Source organism: Nannospalax galili, unplaced genomic scaffold, assembly GCF_000622305.1.
Source record: "Nannospalax galili isolate Female #2095 unplaced genomic scaffold, S.galili_v1.0 scaffold432, whole genome shotgun sequence".
Taxonomy (NCBI): domain Eukaryota; kingdom Metazoa; phylum Chordata; class Mammalia; order Rodentia; family Spalacidae; genus Nannospalax; species Nannospalax galili.
Genome location: NW_008331138.1, coordinates 841,293 through 866,559, shown reverse-complemented (window position 1 = coordinate 866,559; position 25,267 = coordinate 841,293). Strand labels below are relative to the sequence as shown.

Sequence of the window (25,267 nt, the reverse complement as noted above, 5' to 3'; positions counted from 1 at the left end):
TTCCTTTTGAAAATGAAAATTGTAGCAATCATTTACTGAGTTTGAAAATGTTTCCCCAAAACTCACTCTCAGGCATATCCACAAAGGGTTTGTTGGGTTTTTTTTTTTTTTTTTTTTTTTCTTTTTTTTCTTTTGTTCTCAAAGGAATCTCATCTGTGAAGTCCACAAAGCCTAGTCACTAATTAAGTCAAAGCTATCTTGATAATCCTTATTTTTGAAATGTCACAGTACTACCTTTTTTTTCTCCCCAAACTGATGTACCAGTATTAGTTAAAAGTGGAATTAATGGATGTTGCAAAAGAAAAAGAAAAGGGTGTCACTGGGAATCCCTGATTTTAACAGCAAAGCTTATGTAGCCTTTTAAGTTTTTGTTTTCTCTTGGTGAAAGGTTTAATTTGAAAATAGATGGACTCCCCCAGTAGAAACAAAGTCAGTTGTGATCATGAAAATAAGTCAGAGAGCCCCTTTATTATTTTATTCCCCTCAAATTCACACTTCCGAAGGAAAAAAAAACTATTTCCTTGTGAGAGCTTTCTCACCCCTAGTCTGTCCTATTTCCTCCATAGGCTTTCTTCCATTTGCTACAAGCTTTAAATTTTTGATTCTTAAGGAAACAGAATTTTCTGGAAGTAGAGCTAGTATGTAGACCACTCCTGTGGTTTTGCTGTAGCCAGGAAGACTGATCCAATCCCAAAGGGAGATCTTTTGGGAAAGGAAGGCTGCCCTGACTTTTCTGCCTGGCATGTTTGGCAGAGGTGGATGTTTGCCCCTGAGCAGGGATCTTTCCGACTAGCTGGACTAGAAGAGCTTCCGAGGCCCTGGCCTCCACCCATGCTCTTTGCTCTTAGGTCTTTTCCCTTCCCTGCTGGGCTGTCTTAGGGTGGCCTCAGGTTCTTCACTTGGGTTTTCTGGGGCTATTGAGTACCTAGAAGGCAGGGATCAGGAATCCAAATGCCTCTACTTGGGAAGTCTCTAATGAAACTGCTTCCAAGTCTCCGTGGATAGCTTTAAGTCAAACCACATATTCCAGGGAACCTAATTATGGTCCCTGTGGATGGAATCTTCTAGTGCATCTGGTTCTGCCCTGCTTTGGGAAGCTGAGTGACAGAGCACAACTTAAGTGCAGTGGCTTGAGTTGAGCCAGGCGCTTGGCTTGTACCTTGCCACTACCGGGGCAGTACAGCTGGCATAAGGGGGAACAGGACAGTTCCAGAGCTTTCTGGCAATTGGTACTTGCTGAGCTGCTACAAAGACTGGCAGGATCAGCTGGCCCATCGGGCTAGGAGCTCCTGTTGGTTAGCTGGTCTAGAGTCTGACATAATTAGGGCCTCATAACTGGGGCAAGTTGCCAGTTTGGATAAGTTAAGGCAGAAAGTGAACTTGTGCAAAGGAAGCCAGAGTCACAGAACTGGCTTTCCAAGTGTCTGAGCCTGGTCTGCTACAGAGCTCTTTTGCTTTTGGTAATGCTGTAGGGACACAGTCTGTAAGACACCGTGCAATGTTTTATGCGTGGTCATACTGTGTGGTAAGGGGGATGCTGCTGTTTCCAGGCACCTTGGTCATTGTGATGATTGTTATCAATTGGGGACAAAAAATGAAGACCTGGTCAGTGCTAGTTGACAACTTCATTGTTACAGGGATGATTTCATTAGCCGGCTGTTTGTTGGGAGCAGCTAGATTCTCCTAGCCAAATTGCTTGGATAGGAGATCAGGTCTGTTTTCCCTTGCTGTGTCTGTGCTAATTGTCAGGCAAGTGGTGAGATCTCTGAACCCTGAAGGTGGCAACAGGATGTGAAGAAAGAGCTTAGGTATTTGGAACTGGCTAAGACAGTTCAGGCCTGAGCCCTCCCTGGTTGTGTTCCTGAGCATGAAGGCCTCCTTCTCAGGGTAATTGTGGTCCGATGGGTGCTGCGGGGCACCCACAGAATACCTATGGTTCTACCTAGGGAGAAATTTTAAATGGAACTTTCATAGCCCAGTGTGTAAATAAGCAAGAAGGTGCATGCATTTGAAGGAAGTGCACTTATATCGCCTCTCAGGGTCTGTCAGCTTCCTTAGTTGAAAAGAGCCTGGTGGGGACTGAAAGTGGGTGGAAGCCATCTTGTGGTACTTCTCGCTTAGTGCTTGTGCTAGATGCTAAAATGGTCCTGCTGTTTTGAGCCAGTGCCCGCTGTACTGCCAAGTATTCATCCAAGTATTCATCGTTACAGTGAGAATTGAGTGAGTCAGCGCTGCAGCTGAGGTTGGCCCCCTGAGAACCAGGAAGCTGGGGATGCAGCGCCACCCTCCACCCCCACCCCCACTAGTCACTCTGCTTCAACCAGGCCTTCCCCCTCTGAGTCTCAGAGTCTCGGCTGTCCAGCTCCAGGATCTATGACCCCTTGTAGTTCCGCTGATTCTGTGAAGGTTCTGTTTATTCAGCAGCTATGCTTGTCCCATACTTTGCTTGGAACAGAAATGTTTGATTCTGTTTTGCTTTCAGTGCTGGGGGTGAACTCAGGACTCTGCACCTACTCTACCACTGAATTGCATCCCCAGCCCTTGGTTGTCTTGGTGTTTTGTTTGTTCGAGACAACGTCTCACTGTGTATCCTAGATTGACCACAATGCACAGCGATGCCCTGGCCTTAGCCTCCTGACTGCTGGGGTTACAGATGTGAGCCACTATGCCTAGTCAGTCTCTGGGTTTGTTTGTTTGGTTGGTATAAAGGTCTCACACTGTAGCCCTGGCTGGCCTAGAACACTGTAGCCAACTAGACTGGACTCAATGTACTGTAAGCCTCTGCCCCTGAGTGCTGGGATATAGATGTGTGCCACCATGCCTGACTAGCCCTTGGGTTTTGGACACAGGGCCTGGGTTTGTAGCACAGCTGCACCATTATGAGTAGAAAGGTCAAAGGGTATCCTGCCCTGCTGCTTCCTTCTCACCTTAGCACTTTAACTTGAGCCTTTTCTGGGAAACTGAAACAGAAAGGTCAAGTCACAAAAAGTGTCAGCCGCCATCTCTGGCTGCCCTGGGTCTGGTACCATCCTCCATCTCTTCCCTTCCTTTATGAGACAGGGTCCCATTCTATATAGCCCAGGCTGGGCTTGAACTCAGGCAGTCCTCCTCTGTTCGCCTCCTGAGTGTGGTATGGTAAAGTACTTTTGATTCCATGGCATCCAGTCATGAATGGGATATGAAATCCATTAATTGATTCATCTCCATATTAGACAAATAACAGAAGAGGGTAGAAAAGGCTGGATATAGTTCAATACAGGTTCCTGAGCCTTTTGTTCAAATTGTAAAGGAGAAGACAGAAGCGAAGGCCAGGAAGTGGAGCCTTGGTGTTATGGGGCAGGCTGTAATCCTAGCTCCTGGGGAAACTGAGGCAGGGGGAAATCACAGCTTAAGGCCTGCATGAGCTCCAAGTAAGTACCACAGGCAGCCTGAATAACTTAAGACTCTGGCAAAAACAGGAAGTGGACTGGGGATATGTAGCTCAGTGGTGTTTTGCATGCCTAGCATGTACAAGGCCATGGGTTCCATTCCCAGCCCCAGTTCTGCAAAAAAGAAATAAAAAATTTTAGAAGTTGAAAAGCTGCTACTTCTAGTATAGGAGTCTGCAAGCTATGGCTCCTCACCAAAGCCAGACCACCCAGCCTATTCTTTTGTAGCACAGTGTATTGGCACAGCCACACCTTTTTGTCTTATCATTCTGTAACAGATGGCAGAGCTGACATATTGGGACAGAGACTGTGTGGCTTGCAAAGCTGACAGCATTACTCTCGGGCCCTTGATCAGGTTCGCTGGCCCCTGCACTACAATGATGCGTGTAGTAGCCATTGTCTTTTTTTACTCCTGTGACAGGATATCGGATGCAGGCTTAAAAATTGGCCCAGAGAGAGCCAGCACTCGCAGCCGCACAGTCTGCAGGAGTGCCATCATCCTTATACCTCACTCCAGGGGAGTGTAGAGACCCAGACCCAGGCTTTTCAACTCCTAGGTAGATGGTTTTCCTTTCTCTGTTTTTTTCTTTATGTGGAACTGGGAATTGAACCCAGAGCCAGGAACATGCCATAAAAGTGCTCTACCACTGAGCTACATCTACCCAGCCTGGGTGGATGGGATTTTCATTCATGAGAAGTAACTAGAGGCTTCTTGAGTCCCAGCACAGTAATGAATCCCGGCTACACATCCCTGCTGTGGCAGAATCCAAGGGAGCTTGAGTTGCTCATCTGAGTGTCCACTGCAGGTGGCTTGGACTATTGCCCTCACTTTCCTCATAGATACCAGGGTTTAGGTTTCCTTAGGAGTGTAGTCAGGCCCTGTTACCACAGAAGACATCAGGGTAGTCATCAAACCCTAAACCAGTGTCCACCTCTTCTAAGAGGCTGCCTTCTGGCAGGGCCACCCCCATCTGTGCATCATCTGCATCTGACATTTTTTGTCTAATAAGAAGCCTTTGATAAACACTTAGAAGATGAGTTTTAGTTACTAATCCTTCCCCCTGTGACCTCATCAAGAGTGTCAAGTGATTCAGCTTGTTCATAGGTACCTGGGAAATTTTCCATCCTTCCTGTATCTGGGACATTGACAGAAAGGGTGTGGTAACTGGGACAGGGTGTACTCAGGGAGCCAGCACACACCCAGGCTGGACCTGTCCCCCCTGGCAAGCTCCCAGTGATTGTGAGCCTGTGTCTGGCCTACGGGCTCAGGTGGTTGGAGAGAGGCAGACAGCTATGTGCAGATGATTGCAGCTCCTCAAGAGAGTTTTTTGTGTTTGTTTTTGAGATAAGGTTTTACTCTGTATTCTAGACTGTCCTGGAACTCACTGTTTAGCCCAGGCTAGCCCCAAGCTAATAGTCATTCTGCCTCAGTCTTCTAAGTGCTGGAATGACACGAATGAGCCACCACAGACAGGGAGTCAGGAGAACTCCCCATTGCCTCCCCCCTTTTTAAGTTTTATTTATTATTTTGTGTGGTGTGTGTGTGTCATAGCATTAAGTATGGCTGTCAGAAGACTCAGTTCTCACTGTCTGCCTTTATATGGCTTCCAGGGATGGAACTTAGCTGGTCAGGCTTACACTGCACTCTACCTGCTGAGCCATCTCACCACCTGAGAGATTCTTTAGGTGTGTCTGCATAAGAAATTTCAAGTCCTAGGCCTACATCTGTTTTTGGAGAAAAATGGTAATGCTCTGTCTTGGTTGCATGTATGGCAGATGCAACCTAATTGAGCTGCCATGGTGGAAGTCCCACAGTCCCAGGTGCAAACTACTTGGGAGCCTGAGATGATGCACATCAGTTGTTGAAGGCCTGCCTGGACAACTCAGTGAGATCCTGTCTCAAAAAGTAAAATGAAGGCCTGGGGAGATGACTGAGCGGTTAAGAGTACTTGCTATTCTTCCAGAAGATTCCAGTTCCTTTCCCAGCACCCAGATTAGGTGGCTTACAATCAACCTCGAGCTCTAGGGGATCTTTTGCCCTCTCTGGCCTCCATGGGCATGTGCACAGACACACATACACATAAATAAAAGTAAAACAAGGGTTGGGACTGCAGCTCGGTGGGTATAGTGTTTGCCTGGCATGCACAAGGCCCCGAGTTCAGTTTCTAGTATTTGGGGGTACTGATTCCCCTAGAAAATCATAAGCAAGGCTGAGTCTTTAGACTCTCCTCTCTGGAATAACAGAAACCTGGCCGAGAACCAGCTTCTTTGCAGGTATCTGAAGCTTGGTTGTAGAGGTAGCTAGAAAAGGGTTCACTGTTGAGGGTCATGTGCCAGGAGAGCTGCATCTAATGCTGGGTACTTGTGAGCCTGGGAGTCAAACAGTAGTTACTTCTGTAGAGGAAATGGCAACTTTGCATCTGGGAGGTTCCTCTAGTCTGAGTCTTCTGGTCAGCCAGCTTGAACAAGCCTCTGTGCAAGGTTTATGCTTATAAGAACTACAGCAGTGTCGGGGCCACACACTTGTGGGTGCAAGTGTTCCATTTCCTTAGGGGACTTTAGAATTTCCCTCTTTGGGTTTGTATTGCTTGTCTCTCCCCCCCCCACCCCCGTTTTGTAGCCTAAGCTAGCCTGGAGTGCTGAGATCACAGTCTTACACCATTTTGCCTGCCCATTTGGTTTTGTTTTGGGAGAAAGTGTCTCGTGTAGCCTAGACTATGTAGTTGAGGATGACTCAAAATTGTGTGTGTGTGTGTGTGTGTGTACACATATTGGTTTTGTTGAGGCAGAGTCTCCCTATAGCCCTAGCTGGCCTGGAACTCTGTAGACCAAGCTAGGCTGGGACTCACACAGATCTTCCTGCCTCTGCTTTTTGGCTGCTGGGATTAGATTAAAGGCATGTGTCACCGTGTCTGGCTTAAAAGACTTTAATTTTTTTAAAGTGCTTTTTTATGTGTCTGAGTGGATTGTCTACATGTGTGTGTAAGTGCACTCCCCTGGAACTGGAGTTACAGACAGTTGTTAGCCGCCATGTGGGTGCTAGGACTCAAACCTGGGTCCTCTGCAAGAGCAGCCAGTGCTCTTAATTGCTGAGCCATCTCTTCGGCCCTATTTTTAATTCTTTTGGTCTTTTTATTTTTAAATATTTTATTTTTTAAAAATATTATGCGTTATGACTGTATTGCTTGCATGCATGTAAGTGAACCCATCATGCAATGCCCAGGGAGGTGAGAAAAGGGCATCAGATCCCGTGGAACTAGAATTAGGATGGTTGTTAGCCGCCATGTGGGTACTGGGAATTGAACCTGGGTCCTCTGTAAGAATAGTCAATACACTTAACCGCTGAGTCATCTCTCCAGCCCCCTCCTTTTTAAAAAAAATATTATTTTTATTTTATCGTTTGAGTGTATTGTCTGTATGTGTGTAAGTGTACCTGTGTTTGCAGTGCCCATGGAGGTCAGAAGGTATTGGAGTCCCCTGGAACTGGAATTATGGATGGTTTGGCAGCCGGTGAGTGTGGGAAGACTTCCTAGGATAAGCATTTTTAATGTGTATGCATGTATTGCCTGCATGTAGGTAAGTGCACCCTTGTTTTGCAATGCCTGCGGAGGACAGAAGAGGCTGTTGGATCCCCTGGAACTGGAGTTACGGATAGTTGTTAGCTGCCGTGTGGGTGCTGGGATTCGAACCCAGGTCTTTTACAAGGACAACCAGTGTTCTTAACCGCTGAGCCATCTCTCTAGCCCTAAATGGCATTTTTAATAGCAGTTTTAAACATGAGGATTAAGGGAGAGGTATTTAAGAGGGAAGACACACCTAAGGACATAGGTGTTGGGTTCCATCAGGGTTTTTTTTATATTGTATATGACCTGAGACTAGCAGAATTACAATAACTAGTTACTGCCTCAAATGCCCAGTTCTAGTTCAAACTGTTCCACATTTCCCCACATGGCACCTGCTCTAGGTGGTTCTGGTCCATGTGAGGGTCTTGGGCATAGGTCTGGCTTGGGCTGCTGTGAGGACTTTGGGGTGCTGCTGGTGGTCAGGCCATCTCTCCTGTGGGGGGTTTGTGCCAGTGGCTCGGCTGGCTGTCACAAGGCAGGAATGTTACCGTGGAGGTGGGGTGACATCACAGAGGAGGTTATGATGGTCAGTGCCTGCAAATGCCCAAGGGAGGGTGACCTAGACCCCTTGATGTCTGATTGATGAACGGGATAGTAAGGACACTGACAAACACGTGGGAGATGCAGAGGCTTATTTCATGACTTTCCTAGCTCTTCAAAGCTTTCAGTGCACTTCCTGGTGACTGTGCCACCACTTCCTAGATCAAGGGAAGGTGTAGGAGTGGGGTCCTTTTTGAGGTGCAAGCCCAGGCCCATTGAACCTGTACCTTGGCTCGTAGTAACTGACTGTCTTGCAGCATCGGGCCAGGGTGCTGGACTTCTGCACTTAGGATGGTGTCGTTAAACTTTTGAAAAGGCAGAGCCTCCTCATAATTTTTGTAATTCTGTCCCCAGTTAATGGGTCATTCAGAGCCTACCTAGGTAGTTTGTTGAGAATCTGGTAATTAATGATCATAGCCCTGACTTTCACATTAACCTAGCAGCCTAATGATCTTCAGGTAACAACCACTCTGTTTTGCTTCTTTTACCTTTTTTATTTTTTTTGGTAAACTTAGAGCCACGAGCTCCTAGTCCCTTTCAACTTGGCCTAGTCCTCTTATTTAGAGAGTTGCTGAGCTACAAGCTTCATTCCTCTGTGGGGCCTTTGTCCTCCTTGCACGCTTGATAAGTCCCGCTTTCCTCTGTCAGATCTCCCTCTGTCTTTTCCCCGTGTTCAGCCATTCTGAGGTTTTGTGGATCCACATAGATTAGTTGAAGGGGAGACAGTTTTGTCAACATGAGTGGTTGAGAGAGGATGATCACAAACGGGCCAAATGAAGTGGGAGCAGTCGGCAGTGTTCCCCCAAGAGGAGCTGTTGGGCTTCTACACAGCATGCTCCCCAGGTGGCATGCCAACTCCTTCAGGATTACCCATGTGGGAAACCCTGGTGTTGTCACACTATGGTGGTCCTTTTGGATTTTTTTACTTATTTAATTTTATGTGTATGGGTGTTTTGAAGCATGTTTGTAAGTGTACTATGATGTACTACATTGTAAGTGCAATGCCCATGGAAGCCTGGATGCTGTGGGACTGGACTTATGGTTGTAAGCCACCATGGCAACTAAACCTGGGTCCTCTGCAAGAGCAGCCAATATTCTTGACTGCCAAGCCCTTCAGACCTCATTGGTTTGGTTTTTTTTAGAAGAATCTCATGTAACCTAGGCTGGCTCCGAGCTTGCTATATAGTTAAAAATGACCTTGAGCTTCTGATCTTCCTGCCTCCATCTCAAGGGCTAGGATTATAGGCGTCCTACTTTCTGTTGCTTTCTGTGTAGTTGCCCAGGTCCAGGGCTTTGCCTGTTGTGTATCAGTTAACTCTTCTGCCCTGGAGGTAGGTACTAACTTATCCACATTGTCTAGATGAGGAAGAGCCCAACCTAGGGAAGAGGCAGAGCTGGTTGGTTGCCACTTGGTCTGTAGGAAGTAGACCCATCCCTGAGCCTGCTTGGGAGCACCTGATCTCTTCACAGAGTACTGTTTTTGCCAAGCCCATGCTATAAAGAGCCCCACAAGCTCTGAGCCCTGGAATTGACCAGGGGGTGTTGCTTACACGGGGCATCCAGATGTGTTCTTTGACCCAAGAAGAGCGGTAGGCAGCTCCAGAAATGGAAACTTGACTGCCCTGGAAGCTTTGTCTAGGATGTTGGAGACAGGACTGCTAGAGGCCTCTTTCCCTCCCATTTCTTCCTGCTGGCCACACATTCTCCCTGGAGGCCTGGTTTCTTGTTCTTAGGCCCTGGCAGTGACTCCAGTTGCAGGCAGGATGAATGCACTGCCAATCCAGGCTTGGGAATGACTCGGGCTCTACAACCTGGCTGCAGCGCACTTCCCTGAGCCCATCTCAAGAGGGTTTGGCAGGTCTAGATTGAAACAATTAGCACAATGGGGCTCCCCCCCACTTTTCTTGGGGGACTATGTCACAGTCTATTAAGCGTGCTCCCGGTGTTTAATCCCACTCTGACATGGATTTTGCTGGCAGCCTCTTAAAGTGGTACTGGTTAAATCTACCTTTTTTTTGTCAATGGCCCTTGGGATTTCTGCCTTCTCCCAGTGGGCTTCATTTCCTTTTCTTTTTTCTTTCTAGTGAACAGTCTGAAGGACTGATAGTCACCCAGGCCTCTTAGCTGGAAGGGCATCTCAGGGTAACCATTGGCAGGGTCCTAGGGCTTTGGGTTCAAGGGCAGGACATTTTGGATGCACAATGACACATCCAGTTTTGCTTTCCCAAGTACCCGTTTTAAAAATACAATATTTTTATTAATTCTTTGAGAATTTCATTCAATGTATTTTGATCATATTCATCCCTCCTCCCTGTTTCAGGTCCACCCCCACCTCCCTAACCCAGCCACTTCAGGTCCTCTTTGTTTTGTTTTTAAAGCCCATCTGGTCAAATTGAGTTGCCCAAATACTCTTGGGTGTGGGTCTGTGGCTCCTAGAGCATGGTTGACCTACCAGGCCTGGGTCACACCCTTAAAGGAAACTGACTCTTCCAGCAGCTACCAGTTGCCAATAGTTCTCAGCCAGGGGTGGGATTTCATGGGTACCTCCCCCTTCATGCTGGGATTTTTGTCTGGTTTAAGCTTGTGCAGGTCTTGAGCATGTTGTCATAATAGCTGTGTGCAGCTGCCCTGTTGTGGCTGGAAAGCATGGTTTCTTTGTATTTATCCACCACCTCTGGCTCTTACAGTCTTTCCACTCCCTCTTCCAGAATGATCCCTGAGCCTTGGGAGGGGTGTGTGATTAGATGTCCCATTTGGGGTTGAACACTGAAGTCTCTTGTTCTCTTCACATTGACCAGTTGTGGGTCTCTGTGTTAACTTCTGTCTACTGCAAAATGAAGCTTCCCTGATAAGGGTTGAGAGATGTACTAATTTATGGGTAGGATAAGTCATTAAGGCATCAGTTTAATATTCTGTCCATTTAGCAGAATGATAGTATAATGAGTTCTCTAGGGTGTACCTGTCTAACTATAGGTTCTTGGCCACAGTAGTAGTGCCAGTTATGGGTTCCATCTTGTGGAGCAGGCCTTAAAATCTAAACAGAAGGTGGTTAGTTACTTTTGTAACATTTCTGCCACTATTACACCAGTGGGCATGTCTTGCCAGGGCAGTGGTTATTGTAGTTGGCAGGGTTCACAGCTGGGTAAGACTGATGATTACTTTTCTCCTCCAGTAGCATGCATAGCACTTTCCAGCATTAGGAAAGCTAGCCAGTGGGAATGAAGCTTTGAGATCAGTGTTAGTTTGACTTCTCTGTTCTGTGGCTCAAATATGTCATGTCTTAAGCAAATGGGTTCACAGTCAACTATTAAACTTTTATGTTTTTGTTATTTTGGCATTTATTATTGTTTTGGCATTTGATACGGATCTTACTATGTAGCCCAGGTTGGCCTCAAACTAAAGATCCTCCTGCCTCAGCCTCCTGAGTGGTGGGATTATAGGCATGTATCATTGTGTCCAGCTTGATTTTCAGAATATTTCTAGTTTTTAGCATCTCTCCACTCTCAAAGTTCTAAGCCTGTATCACCCATTTTGTAGAAAGTTGTATGTGTGACTCAGAAAGCCTAGATATGTCTGGGGCTGTTGGCATCACTGGTGGGGAGGATCCCTGTTGGGCTAAAAAGTCTTTGTAGGTGTCAAGTCTTTGGGGAAGCCTCTGCAAGGAAAGGCTCTAGAAAGATTCTTGATGTTAAGGTTCATGAGTTCCTTGGATAATCTTATCACACATTCCCAAGGTGTTTGTTAGCAGTAGGGTACCTTTATCCTAGCCAGCTGCAGAGCAGGAATGGGGTTATGGCCTCAGCTGATCCCGGGCAAGACCAGCTGCAGGACCCTTTGTAAGGCTAGGTGAGAGGCCATCTGAGGCTGCCAGTGGACTGAATTTCATGGAGCTTCTGCCTTTTTCTTAGAAGGAAACTGTAGGAAGAGGAGAAGGCCAGCTAGCTACCTGGTACTGTGGTTGGAATGCTGGCCTTTCCACACAGCTCTCTCTAGCTTCCCTTTAGGTAAAATTCCAGCCCTATGTTTCTCCAGGGCCCTGCCTGCCTCACCCTGTTTCTCAAGGTGTGGCCTTGGCCTGCCCACAGGGACACAGGGTGAGTTTGCTCCAGGCATCACCTCTTAGCTGCCATGCCCCTGAGTAACAGCTTGAGACCCAACCTGTTTACCCAGTCAGGTGGCCCTTGTGCTGCTGGGTTTGTCCAGCCGTGAAGGTGCCTCACTTGTCAGGAGTGCTACCCTGTGCCTTTTCCAGGTCCAGAATTTGCCTGTCTTGTGGTGCAGGTGGGGCAGCCTAAAACAACCAGGCTGCCTAAGGAAACCCCAGGAGCACACACTGTCACTCCTTTGCTTTCCTTTGACACAGCAGAAAGAGCTATGTTCCCTGCAGGCTGTCTGAGTGCTGCCCTTGACCTCCACCTCCAGGCATCTACCCAGCCTCTTGACTGTTAAGCCTGACCAGACTCCTTTGAACTGGGCATGAAATTAATTAAAGAAGTACCTCTTGAGGCTATGAAAGGGCTGCAGAGAGGCTCAGGAAGGAGTAGCTGTTGTTTTCCACAGAGACCCTTCAAACCTTTGGGGGCTTCCAACTGCCTGTTCTTCTTCAACAAGGCCTCTGTGGAGGGTTACCCCCTTTCTTTTGTTAGCCTTTTGGGTCCTGGGCCTATTGTATTAGGTGTTAAGGGATTGGATGAACCCTAGGGTCTCTACATACTAGGCAAGTGCTTTACCACTGAGCTATACAGCCCCAGCCCTTTTTGTACTTTATATTTTGGAACAGGTCTCATTGAGTTGCCCAGGGTATAGCCCAGATTGATCCTGAAACTGAAATCCTCCTGCCTCAGCCTCCTGAGTAGCTGGGCTGGACAGGCTCGGCTCCCATTCCCTTACTCTTGCTATTTCCTCAGTTTCTTTCTAGTCCTCTATTGTGGTAGAGAGGACTTATGCTCACTCACAAACCTTTCTGCTGTCATTTGTGAGGAATTTAGGGACTTCAATTTTTTGGCAAAAATCTTGAGCTTTAGTGCCCCAAATTAAATGCAGCTCTATGCCAGTTCAACCTAACCCATAACACTTCCGTGGTTGCACACTTTTTTTTTTTTTAGTTTTTTTTTTTTTTTTTTTTTAGTTTTTTTCTCTTGCTACCAACTCCTGCACTGTGTCTGGGTTTGGCTGGAACACTGGGTTCCTTTCCCACTTGCTCCCTTCTTGACACCTTCTCCCTCCCATAGATGCCTGTTCCCCACCCCTATACCCCATCTTTAGATGGCTGGACCTGTTTGGTGACTTGGTAGCATGTCAAGTTAAGAGAGTGCTTTTACTTTCTAAAGTACTGGCTGTTGGGTGACATGAAGACAAACTCGGGAAAACCTGAAGGGAAGTGGGAAGGGTACCGAGCACAAGGTGAGACAAGTCAACAGGGAGAGGAAGCAGGGTCAGCCAGCAAGTAAGGACTCAGGAGGGGCCTGGGGTTTGGGACAGGTCCCCCTTAGCTGCCCAGCACCACTGTCCATCCATGTCTTCCAGTAGTGTGGGAATTAATGGGGTGGGTCGGGTGGATCCCACCCAGAAGCCCAGGGGTTAGAGCCCCTCCACTGCTGGCTGTTACAGGACTTCAGCACCCCTATCCATCCATGTCCTCCAGTAATGTGGGAATTAATGGGGTAGGTTGGGTGGATCCCACCCAGAAGCCCAGGGGCTTAGAGCCCCTCCACTGCTGGCTGTTACAGGACTTCAGTAGAGTCTGTTGGTGTCCCTAAGTCTGCCTGTGGGTGCTTAGAAAGCTGAGGGGTACCTCTAGTCCAGAGCCATGGCCCTTTCCTCTCTGGCATCTAGAGGCTAGAGTAACAGGGGTCAGAGTGTGCCAGTCGGGGTTCCCTGTGAACAGGAGCTCCTGTGGTCCAATGGGTCTCAGCAGTGCTGTAGAGAACTGGGTGGGCACTGGGCAGCAGGGCCATTCAGAGGCTTGCGGCAGCACCCAGGGGCTCATTCCTCTGCTTGGTGACCACAGGACCTGTTGCTTTTCTGCAAAGAATGCTTGGTCTGTGGAATACTGGGGAATCTTGCTATGGGTCTGTCCCTGTGTGAGCTAGTGCCTTTTTACTTTTGCAATGCTGGGGATGGAACCCAGGACCTCTGCTAGGCAAGTGCTCTACCACTGAGCTGTACCCCTAGCTGGCTAGTTGTAAGCCCAGGTTCTCTGCCTATGCTCCTAGTGGCCAGGTGATACTCACAGGCACAGTCCTTTTGGGGAAAGATGAACAGTGGCCCTTCACATCCTTCTGGGGTCTGTCCTGGAGACCGCAGTTTTCATCCACCATAGTCTCTGTTCCTCTTGTCCTTGCCAGAGCCTTCAAGGCCCTTGCAGTCCCCATGTTCATGGTGGCTTTGGGGTTGGTTTGCAGGGAAGATGGTGAGTTGGAAGAAGGCGAGCTGGAAGATGATGGGGCTGAGGAGATTCAGGATACCCCCGGAGGGCAAGAGAGGAGCCGGAAAGAAAAAGGGGAGAAGCACCATAGCGACTCTGAGGAGGAGAAATCTCACCGGAGGCTGAAGCGGAAACGGAAGAAAGAGCGAGAGAAGGAGAAGAGGAGGTCGAAGAAGAGGCGGAAATCCAAGCACAAAGTAGGTCCAGGAGGGTTCTGGCACCTTCATTGGCGTGAGCCCTGGCCTATGTGCCTAGAGGGCACTCTTAGAAATGTCATTTCCTAGCCTGGAGGGATGAAGACAATTTTAAAAGGATTTGGAGCTTATGCTCCATTGCCACTAAGTGCCTCTAGGTGAGGAGTTTCCAGCACATCTAGAGCCTGACCAGCACATTTCAGCACTGTTTGTCCTGGGGCTGGCTGTGCCAAGGTGGCCCGCCAGCCGCAGAATTGCTCACCGCACCTCTCTGTCATTGCAGCGCCATGCTTCCTCCAGTGATGACTTCTCCGACTTCTCAGATGACTCAGATTTCAGCCCCAGTGAGAAGGGGCACCGCAAGTACCGGGAGTACAGCCCCCCGTATGCGCCGGTGAGTGACACTGCCCCATGTAGCATCTCCACATGGGACGGGTGGACTGTAGCCCAGGGACAGTGGGTATCTCATCCCTATTTTGTGGATGAGGGCACAGAGACTTGAAAGATTGGATTCAAGCCAGGGCAATGACTTTCTCTACAAAACCTGCGTCTAAGCACGCGCCCCTACAGGCGCAGCAGGCTCAGTATGTCTCACTTGTCCCTGTCACAGCTGACTGCCTTCTCCTGTTCATAAGTGACTTTTTGTGGGAAATTGGCAAGAGAATGAAGTGGCCAGGAGAGTAAATTATCGCTAGGGTTGCATAGTTGGAAGTTAAATACCCCATTACAATTTTGAGCTTAAGCATAAATTTACGTTATTTGTTCAGTGTGTATATAGTTTCTCTCCCCAGGAAAAACCCATACGAAAAAATAAATCAAGGGCTGGAGATGTAGCTTAGTGCTTGTCCCGTAGTTCAAAACCCTGGGCTTCAAGCTGGGCTTGGTGACACATACTTTTAATCACAGCACTCTGGAGGCAAAGGCAGGCAGATCTCTATGAGATTGAGGCCAGCCTGGTCTACATAGTGAGTTCCAGGCCAGCTGAGGCTACAGGGAAACTCTGTCTCAAACAAAAACAAAATAAGACAAACCATAGGCTTCATCCCAAGCACTGCAAATAATAATAATAATAATAATAATGATAGGAAAAAACAAAGAGGAAATAGGGGTTAGGGATTTCACTCAGTAGTAGAGCGCTTGCCTAGCAAGTGCGAGGCCCTGGGTTCAGTCCTCAGCTCTGGGAAAAGAAAAAAGACAAAATAACAAATAGGAAAATTAATGGGACACTTGTAATCCTGGCAATAGGAAGGCTGAGGCAGGAGGATCAGGAGTTAGAAAACAGCCTGAACTATATAGCAAAACCCTGTCTTAAAAAACCAAGGCCTGGGCAAGGCGTGGTGGACCTTTTACAGCCTCCTCCTGTGATGGCCCAGCATCATACCCCAGAGTAGAGTGTCCTATACTGTAGTTGAGGCTGGTTTGCTGAGGGTCAAGCTGCCATCCTGGGGGAGGTAGGGAAGGGAGGGCATATCTCTGGTTTGGCTGTAGCCAAGAGCTTGAGGCATTTGAGCATCTTCTGTGGTATGTGTGTGTGTCTTTGCGTTTTGCATTTTCCTATATTGAATATGGATTCACTTCATTATTGAGAGTGGTTTTGGTTCATAGAAAACTTGAGAAGCTAGTAGAGTGCCCCCCCCCCCATTATCACCATGCCATTAGTGTGCCGCATTGTTACAGCTCTTGTGCTGGTATGGGAACACTAGTGTTCATTCCTTGCCATACTGGGTTTCTGTAGCACCTTGGGCTTTGTTACAATACTGGGTTCACTGCCCTAAAACTCCATGTTCCTTCCCATCCCTGCCACCACCTCCTGGTGGCAACAGATTTTTTTACTTTCCCCAGGATGATGTAGTTGGAATCCTATATTTTATAACATTTTGGAGCTGGCTGCTTTTCCTTAGCAATATGCTGAAGGGTTTCATTTTGTTTCAGTTTTGAGACTAAGTCTCACTGTATTACCCAGGGCAACCATGGAATCCTATATTCCATCAGTTCTCTTTCTTGCCTCCCCAAGTGGTTGGGACTGCAGGCGTTGGTCCACCTCACCCTCCCTGTAGCAATGTGTATAAGCATGGTAGTGCACACCTTATTGTAATCTTGGGATGTGAAGCCAGGAAGATGAAGGGCTCCAGGCCAGCCTGGGCTATAGAGACCCTGCCTCAAAAGCAAAGCAAAGTGTGTTTGAGGTTCCTCATATTTTCATTGTCTGCAGCTTGCTTCTGTTCCTGGCTAAGTGAGGCCTCATAGTCCGATATGCTGTGCTTAGTCTGTCTGTTCACCCATCAAAGTACATCTTGTATCCCTCTCTCAGTCCAGCAGTACATGGCCCTAACACACCTTGGGAAGTGTCTTTGGAAACAGATGTCTGCTCTGGCCACCAAGCAGGCCATTTATGGCAGTCTAAGATCCTGGGCGATTTTGGTCCAGGAGCACCCTTCCTGCCTTCCGCAGGTTTGCCTTCTCTGCAGCCTTGCTCTTGGTTCATCAAGGGACCATGGGCTCATGTTCTTCCTTTCAAACCACGGTCCTTTCTGAAGGGAAAACATGTGGGCCCACTGCTGCTCACCAGCCTGTCAAGAACAGGGTGCAGCGAGGCTGTGAGCTAGTGGCAAAACCCAAGGACAGTAGAGACACCCTGACAGATGCATCAGTTCAGGGAACTTATGGGACCTTAGTGGTCCTGACCTAGGCCATGACACTGGCTCACCATCTTCCCTACTCTCCCAAACCCAGTCCCACCAACAGTACCCCTCTTCGCACAATACACCACTGCCCAAGAAATCCTACTCCAAGATGGACAGCAAGGGCTACAGCATGTATGAGGATTACGAGAATGAGCAGTATGGGGAGTACGAGGGGGACGAGGAGGAAGACATGGGCAAGGAGGACTACGACGACTTCACCAAAGAGCTCAACCAGTACCGGCGTGCCAAGGAGGGCAGCCGAGGCCGAGGTGAGCCCTCCCTTCCCCAGCCCATGGAGGCCCAGTGGCTGGTCCACATGGAACCTGTTGACCAGGAGAGCCTGGTAGGCCATTCAGAGATGGGTAATGTGCACAGGAGCTACAGGGCAGCCTCAGGGCAGCAGGAAGAGAGCAAGGATAGCACCCTCCTCTGGGCTAGGATGAGGACAGCTGGCTGCCCCAGCCCTACCCACCTCCAGTCCTGGCCTCTGTCACTGATCTGGTGTGACTATTGCCTTACCTCTGAACCTTGGACTTAGTGAAGCTGTTGATCCTGTTGCCTGAGGCCTCAGGAAGGATGGGCAGCAACAACCCAGGCAGTCTCCTAGAACTGGCTTCCCCCAGAAAGACACCCAACCCTGGGGGGTGGCTCAGGTTTTTAGACTTGTGACCCAGCTTATTGTTTGAGTGAGTGTTCATGTGTTTGCTCTTGAACACCTTCAGGAGCAGACTCGACTTTGGGGAGATAGCAGACTGGTGCTGTCCAGGGGATTGAGGGTGGAGGGTAGCCACCCTGTGGTTTCATGGGTCCTGGTAGCCACATGAATACAGAGGCAGAGCGAGATCACACTCGTTTAGTGCACTCTTATCAGTAAGACAATGAGATTTGTGTTTCCTCCATCTGTGTACCCCCTAAGTCTTTGAAACCTGGCATGTGCTGTATAGGGGTATCTCCTAGTTGGGACCGCTGTATGTCATGGGCCTTTTTAGCCACACATGGTAGCTGCTATCTTGGATTGTACAACCTTGAGCAAGCAGGTACAGGGAGGCCAGGTAGTAAGGGGGCAGGTGTACCTGTGTGTCCAGCATGCTGAGTGAGCCCATCAAGGGAACCAGAGGCATTGTCTGTGTGGGCCAACTAGGAAGGTTTCCCATAAAGGGAGGGGAAGGGAGAGGGGCAGTAACTGGCAAAAAACCTTGCTAGTGGGGTCTACAGCCCACACTCCTAATCACCCCACAGGTAGTCGAGGCCGAGGCAGGGGCTACAGAGGCCGTGGGAGCCGTGGAGGATCTCGAGGCATGGGCAGGGGCAGGGGCAGCCGAGGCCGGGGCAGAGGCTCCGTGGGAGACCACCCAGAGGACGAAGATGACTTTTACGAGGAGGAGATGGAAGTAAGGTTTTGTGCAGCTCTTGGGCATGGCTGGTGGGCTTCCTGGACTGCAAGCCCTACAGGGAGGAGAGGGGAAGGGAGGGGCTGTGGGACCAGGGTGGAAGGGCTTGTGGATGTCCGGACCAGGGTGGAAGGGCTTGTGGATGTCCTGAAGGAAAGTCTTTAGATGGCAGGCACACATGTTTAAAAGGCTTCTGGGGCAATTTCCTTGAAAGTCTTCCAGAAATGTTTCCTGCCTCTGCAGGCAGGCACCTGTTTACTTATCCTCCTTGGAGGAATGGGCAGAGACCACCATTCTGCCCCTACCTTCTAAGGCCATGCTGTGTGACCCTTTCATGGCAGTGCACATGGGGGTGTCCATTCCTCGAAGCCATGCAGCTGTCCCTTGTGCCTAGAGACCCTGAGCTTGGCTCTGCCCATTGGGGTGGGAGTCTGGAGCTTGAATGCAGCAGGGTTGGACCATCTGTTGCCCACGCAGCCACTCAGTCCCCAGGTTGTCACCTGCCTCCAGAGGGGTGGCATGTGTACTGGGGTAAGGGTTCTTTGTCTTCTGAGTGACACTTTTGTCTCTCCTCCCTGGAATCCAGTATGGAGAAAGTGAGGAACCAATGGGAGATGAGGATTACGACGAATACTCCAAGGAGCTGAACCAGTACCGCAGGTCCAAGGACAGCCGAGGCCGAGGTGGGCAAGGGCCCCGAGATGACAAGCTGGCTGGGTTCCGGCAGCTGCTGGGCTACACCTGGGAACTTAACTTCTCTTATCTCTACAGGGTTAAGTCGAGGCCGTGGCCGAGGTTCCCGAGGAGGCCGAGGGAAGGGGATGGGCCGGGGCCGAGGTCGAGGCGGTCGAGGGGGCATGAACAAGGGCGGAATGAATGATGATGAAGACTTCTATGACGACGACATGGGCGTGAGTCCGCTCTTCTGGTGTTTTTAACCAAGGACACTTTCGGGATTTTTTTTTTTTTTTTTTTTTTTTGAGTTGGGTCTCCCTGTACCCCTAGCTGGCCTGGAACTTGCTATGTAGACCAGGCTGGCCTGGAATTCACAGATCGACCTGCCTCTGCCTCCCAATGCTGGGACTAATGGTATGTGCCACCACGCCTGGCAGGGATATTTTTTTTTTTTTTTTAAATTAAATGTCAGCCTGTGAAGGTGGATCCTGAGCCGTGTTCCTATCAGCCCCTTCCCCAGTGACTGATCAACATTAACCAGTCCCCCGATAGATGCCCTGTTGGTACCACCCTTGTTTAAAAGCATACTTTAGCAGCACCTGCAGCTACCTCAGTGAGTCTCTTGAGGTGGAAGGTTCTAGATGACACACCCAGGTGCCTAAGTGTTTCCCATCTGACACCTGCTGCCCACACCTGCCCTGTGCTCTCATGTACTCAGCATGTTCCCATTACCCTTTCCTCTGCCGTCCTCACAGGATGGTGGTGGCGGAAGCTACAGGCGGAGTGACCATGACAAACCTCACCAACAGTCTGACAAGAAAGGCAAAGTCATCTGCAAATACTTCGTGGAAGGGCGGTGCACGTGGGTAAGAGCAGTGCAGTGGTCTGCCCCTCTGGGCACCTATTAGTGCCAGGAGACACCTGTGTAGCCCTGTGTCTCAGCTCACTTCTCAGAGGCAGGGCGACTCAGAGCAAGATGATGGAGAGATGGAGGCTTAGGGATACTGTGGTTGAAATTTTCATCTTGTCTCTAGAGTCAAAAATGAGTCTCCAAAGGTTGATTAGTTAAAATGTGGAGCTTCAGGGTTGTAGGGGAAATATTTAAGAATCCAGACAGAAATCAGGTTAGCCTTGGATTTGAGAGTCCTGTAGGAGACTAGTGTGACCAGTGTTAGTTCATAGAGCTGGCTTTATTACTCCAATACCAAGGCTGCAGGCAGGTAGCACAGGTGCCTGAGGGAATACTGCTCCTACATGTGTCAGAAGAAATAGGCATCTCACATAAATACACTGTGTAGAAAACATTAGATGTTATTGCCAGTCCCAGGTTCAGGTACATGGAGAGCTCTGAGGCAAACAGAGAAATGGAGTAATTTTAGCTAGGCTCATTCTTCCTCAAACTAAACCAGGGTTCTGTTAGGAAGGGCAAAAGTATGGGACTAGATTATAGATAGGTGACAAACTTTGGTCTCCAGGCAGCAAATAGTAAAGATCAGAGAGGAAGGAAACAGCGATGGAAGGGGAGGGGTTTGAGCCCAAGAGGAAGGGCTGGGGACAGGCCGCATGCAGCCACTGGATTGGGGAGCAGCTTTCCTGAACCTGGCTTCGTGTGCGTGGGTGCATGCGTGCGTGCGTGTGTATGTGTGTTTGTTTCTCCAGGACTTGCCCATGTCCCCCCACTCATCTTTTGGTACTTCTCTTCCAGGGAGACCACTGCAATTTTAGCCATGACATTGAACTGCCAAAGAAACGAGAGCTGTGCAAGTTCTACATCACAGGCTTCTGTGCCCGGGCCGAGAACTGCCCCTATATGCATGATATCCTTTTCCACGCCCTCCATGCCATCTGCCTTTCCTTTGCCCCAGGGGCCCAGCTGTCCCCTCCTTCTCTGAGGAGGGAACCCACATTCCCACCACAACACTTTAATGCATTCACAGCACTAGCCTCCCAGCACGTTTTTCTTAGATTTTTCAGACTGGCTTTGTGAGTCCTTGAATTTCCCTCTTCTGAGGAGGGTCTAAGGACCCAGTTTCAGGGCCCACTCAGGGGGCCAGAACTTACTCAGGAGCTGAAGGAGTGTTGGAACATTCCTCATCTCAGGTCTGCTGCCTGCTGCCACTTCACTTCTCTGAACTCTGATGTCTTCATCCCTGAAACAAAGGTGGTTGGTTGTGCTTTGGGGTAGCTGCTGAGAGGAAATCTTTGCCTTAACTGGTCATGAACGTGACTTTCCCTGTAAATTATACCACACCACTGGGAACTGCATCAATGGTGATGACTGCATGTTCTCCCATGACCCTCTGACCGAGGAGACACGAGAGCTTTTAGATAAGGTAAGCTCTTAGATAATGTCTGGGGTGGCATGGTGGCCAAGGCTGACCAGTTCAGGCAGCACCGTCCATTGACATGGCCTCTGCAGGACCAGAGTCCCCACTTGCATCCATCCAGACTAAGCCATTTTTAGGGGGAAACAGCTGGGTTCTATCCTACAGGGGAGGTGGGGATCCCCACTGTATCTTTCCTCAGACCTCAGCCAGCTGTCACTGTGTTCCCTGGAGGACAGCTTTGTGAAAGGAATGCCACCTGGCATTCTACACACCTCACAGTATTCTCATGTTCTGTAGCCAGTGCCCGAATTGTGCAGAGGGTGGAAATTCCAATGTCCCTGCAGTCACGGGATTCATACAGAGAAAGGAGAGGACATGAGATCTCATAAACCAGGTGACACTTACCGTAGTGTCTCTTCTTCCCCAGGAGTTAGGACCAGGGCTTTGGGACTACTTTGTTCATACCTTACTCACATGTAGCGTGAAGTACAGAAAGTATCTTATAGGTGAGGCTTTCCTTGCTCAGCCCCAAAGGCAGAGCCAATTCAAGAATCCACCCAGAGCTGGACGTGGTAGCACATGCCTTTAATTTCAGCATGTGGGAGGCAGAGGCAGGTGGATCTCTGTGAGACAGAGGCTAGCCTGTTCTACATAGCAAGTTCCAAGCCAGCTGGGACTACAGGAAAACCCTGTCTCAAAAAGACCCCCAAAAAAGAATCCACCCAGGCTGGAGTATGGCTTGGTGACACACAGTGAGCATGGCCCTGGGCTCCATCTGCAGCAAAACAAATCTAGCTTTCAGGGCCTGCCCTGTTAAACTATGGCAGGGCTGCTCAGGAAACCCTGTACCAGCAAAAGTCAGCACATGCACTGTGCTTTGGCACAGTTGGTGGGCAGGCTCACTTTTGCCATTCCCCTTGGGGAACCTGTCAGCACAGGGCAGGGTGATCAACAGCTGGTCACTTGACAGAGTGAGCAAAGATCCAAGTCTGATTGGAAGGACTAATAATGTGTGACTGAGGGCCGCCCCCTTCTGGAGACTCAGAGTTCACCTCTGGAGAAAAACCCAGCTACATGGTTCATTTTAGTTTTTCTAGTAGCTAAGTTTTAAGTGTTGTGTTTTGTTTGTTGCCTTTTTGTTTTGTTTTCCCAGGGTCTCACTATGTAACCCTGGCTGGCCTGGGACTCCCTTTGTAGACCAGGCTGGGATCAAAGGTGTCTGACACTACACCAAAACTTTTTTCTTTTTTTAAGACAGGGTTTTGCTATGCCACCCAGGCTAGCCTCTCAGTGCTGGGCTTGCAGGTGTGCTCCCCCACACCCAACTTTTACTTTCCAAGTTCTTGGTGACTTGAGTGTCCAGATAACTAGTCTAGCTTTGGAAGCTTGCCTGCTTTAGGGCCAGTGATGAAGCTTATATGGAATCAAGTGGCAAGAGTGGCATGGAACAAGAAGGCAGACCTGGCCCATTTGTCAGCACTGTCTTGTCTTACTTGTGGTCGTAGGCATTTAGTTTATTTGAGAGAGCAAAACTGTAAAAATACAAATATGTACACATGTACTCTCCACACCAGTCTGGTGCATTCCTCCGGCTCCTTTATCTCAACTCCAGTACTTCAGGTGCACACAGGCATGTAGTCACTTGTTTAAAACAGGGTCTCTGTAAGCCAAGCTGGCCTTGAACTCACCATCTCACCACAGCTGCTCTTGAACTCCTGATCTTCCTGCTTCCAGCTCCCAAGTGCTAGAAAAGTGCTAGGATTACAGGTGTGTGCCACTATCCCCCAACCCTGCAGGCCTGGGGTTTTTTGTTTTGGTTTGGTTTTTTGAGACAGGGTCTCCTGTAACTGCAGTTGGCCTGGAGCTCACAGTGTAGACCATTCTGGCCTTCATCTCACAGAGATCCGCCTGCATCTGCCTCCCACATGCTGCGATTAAAGGCATGTGCCACTACACCTGGTAGTTCTGAGGGTTGTGACAAACATGTAGCTTTGTGTCAGCTCTGCCTTTCTCTGTAAATGTCACCACCATCACCAGCCCCTAACAGCTTCTGATATGGTTTCTGTCCCTATAGTTTACCTTTTCAGGGTGTTGAATAGGGACCGGGGGTGACTAAGTGGTAAAGTATGTGCTGCACACGCATAAGAGACCCTAGGTTTGCTCCCCAGAGCCACAGTTTAAAAATGAGTAAATGGGGCTGGAGCAATGGCTCAGCGGTTAAGAGCACTGACTGCTCTTGCAGAGGACCCAGGTTTGATTCCCAGCACCCACATGGCGGCTACAAACCGTCTTTAACTCCAGTTCCAGGGGAATCCGAAGCCCTCTTCTGACCTCTGCGACATTGCATGACACGGGTGCACACACATACATGCAGGCAATACACTCATACACATAAAATAAAAATAATAAATAAAATATTTTTTAAAAAATGAGTGAAGTACAGCTGTAGTGTGTCCAGGCTTCGAAAAGCATCTGCCTCTCCACCAGCCATAGTGCACTTGTGATCTGCTCACAGCGCTGTGAGGCACAGCAGCAGTTCAGTACGATGCTTGAATTTGTGATCTAGTCGTTAGTTGAACATTTGGGTATTTCCAGTTTAGGGTAGAAGCTAGACCTTGTGATGACTGCCTTGTGCTCCTTGGCCTTTGGTGAAGTGGGGTCCTTATCCATGCACTTGGCAAGGATGACTACCGTTTTACATTGAGTGGATGACTGACTCCTGGAAAGCCTTTGGGTGACTGAGCATCAGCTCTGTTGAACGGTTTGGGGACACAGCAGGGTGCTAGTGGGAAGAGCCTGTAAGCAGTGGTCCTGCTGCTGGGGAACTCAGGAAAAGGCTGCAAGGGAGTGTCTATGCATTCTCCCACCTGTGCTAAAATGGATGATGGGTGGTTTTTACTCAGTGGCCCTCTTATTAGTCATTTTCTCTTACTAGTTTTGCATGTCCATGTCATTGGGCTCAGGCTGGGGATACGCGCGTGGAGGTCCATATCTTGAGCTGGCTGCCTCAGCTTTGTTCTGCCTGGCACAGATGGAAGGCAGAAGAAGCCCAATTGTAGGCCTGGCTGAGAAGATTTTATGCCCATTGACAGAGGGCATCTCTAAGAGTGCCAGGGTAGGTGCCAGCAAGACTGCTTTGATCCAGTTTGTCAACCAGGAACAGGTTGAGCCTGTCCTACCTAGTGGCTGTCCCAGCTCCAGAGCCAACAGTCTGATGGAGATTGTTAAGGGATTGGCCGAGTTTTTGTGTTCCCTCCTCAGCAGAGAGAAGTACACTCTGTTTTGAAGCCTCAAGGAGCAGACCTAGCTGGGGGTATGGGAGGCTTGTGTGGACATTGTGAGTGGGAACCAGGGTAGTGAGGGGAGACTAGTTTCAACCTTGATCCTCCTGCCTCATCCTCCCCAGTGCTGAGATTACAGGTGTGTGCCACTACAGCTGGTTTGGTGAGGGTTTTGTTACAAAGATGAATCTAGGTCCTAAACCCCTCTATTCTAAAGGCCTCAGCTGGTTTGTGTTTTAAGTTTCCTTAGGAAATTCAGCTCTCCCCGTAGGAGGCGTCCATTCCAGCCTTACTTGCCCAGGCCCTCTGATGACTCTCCCTTTCCTACCCACAGATGCTGGCTGATGATGCAGAAGCAGGTGCCGAAGATGAGAAGGAGGTAGAAGAGCTAAAGAAGCAGGGCATCAACCCCTTGCCCAAGCCACCCCCTGGCGTGGGCCTCCTGCCCACCCCCCCACGTCCCCCTGGGCCCCCGGCCCCCAACTCTCCCAATGGCAGGCCCATGCAGGGCGGCCCTCCTCCCCCTCCCCCACCGCCCCCTGGGCCTCCACAGATGCCCATGCCTGTGCATGAGCCACTGTCCCCGCAACAGCTGCAACAGCAGCAGGACATGTACAAGAAGATCCCCTCCTTGTTCGAGATTGTGGTGCGGCCCACAGGACAGCTTGCTGAGAAGCTGGGTGTGAGGTAAGTGTGC

General features: G+C 49.2%; 1 protein-coding gene across 6 annotated transcripts in view; it reads left to right on the top strand.

The window, feature by feature from the left end:
* Positions 1 to 25,267, top strand: part of Zc3h4 (zinc finger CCCH-type containing 4) — a 37,027-nt gene that overhangs the window by 5,111 nt on the left and 6,649 nt on the right. For all 6 annotated transcript variants that reach the window (XM_029558124.1, XM_029558130.1, XM_017795429.2 and 3 more), the window contains 10 exons: positions 13,996 to 14,215; positions 14,496 to 14,606; positions 16,946 to 17,165; positions 18,136 to 18,287; positions 18,874 to 18,970; positions 19,059 to 19,198; positions 19,718 to 19,828; positions 20,668 to 20,779; positions 21,186 to 21,295; positions 24,905 to 25,257. In XM_029558124.1, coding sequence (XP_029413984.1) covers positions 13,996 to 14,215; positions 14,496 to 14,606; positions 16,946 to 17,165; positions 18,136 to 18,287; positions 18,874 to 18,970; positions 19,059 to 19,198; positions 19,718 to 19,828; positions 20,668 to 20,779; positions 21,186 to 21,295; positions 24,905 to 25,257 — 1,626 coding nt within the window. The remainder of the gene's footprint in view (positions 1 to 13,995; positions 14,216 to 14,495; positions 14,607 to 16,945; positions 17,166 to 18,135; positions 18,288 to 18,873; positions 18,971 to 19,058; positions 19,199 to 19,717; positions 19,829 to 20,667; positions 20,780 to 21,185; positions 21,296 to 24,904; positions 25,258 to 25,267) is intronic.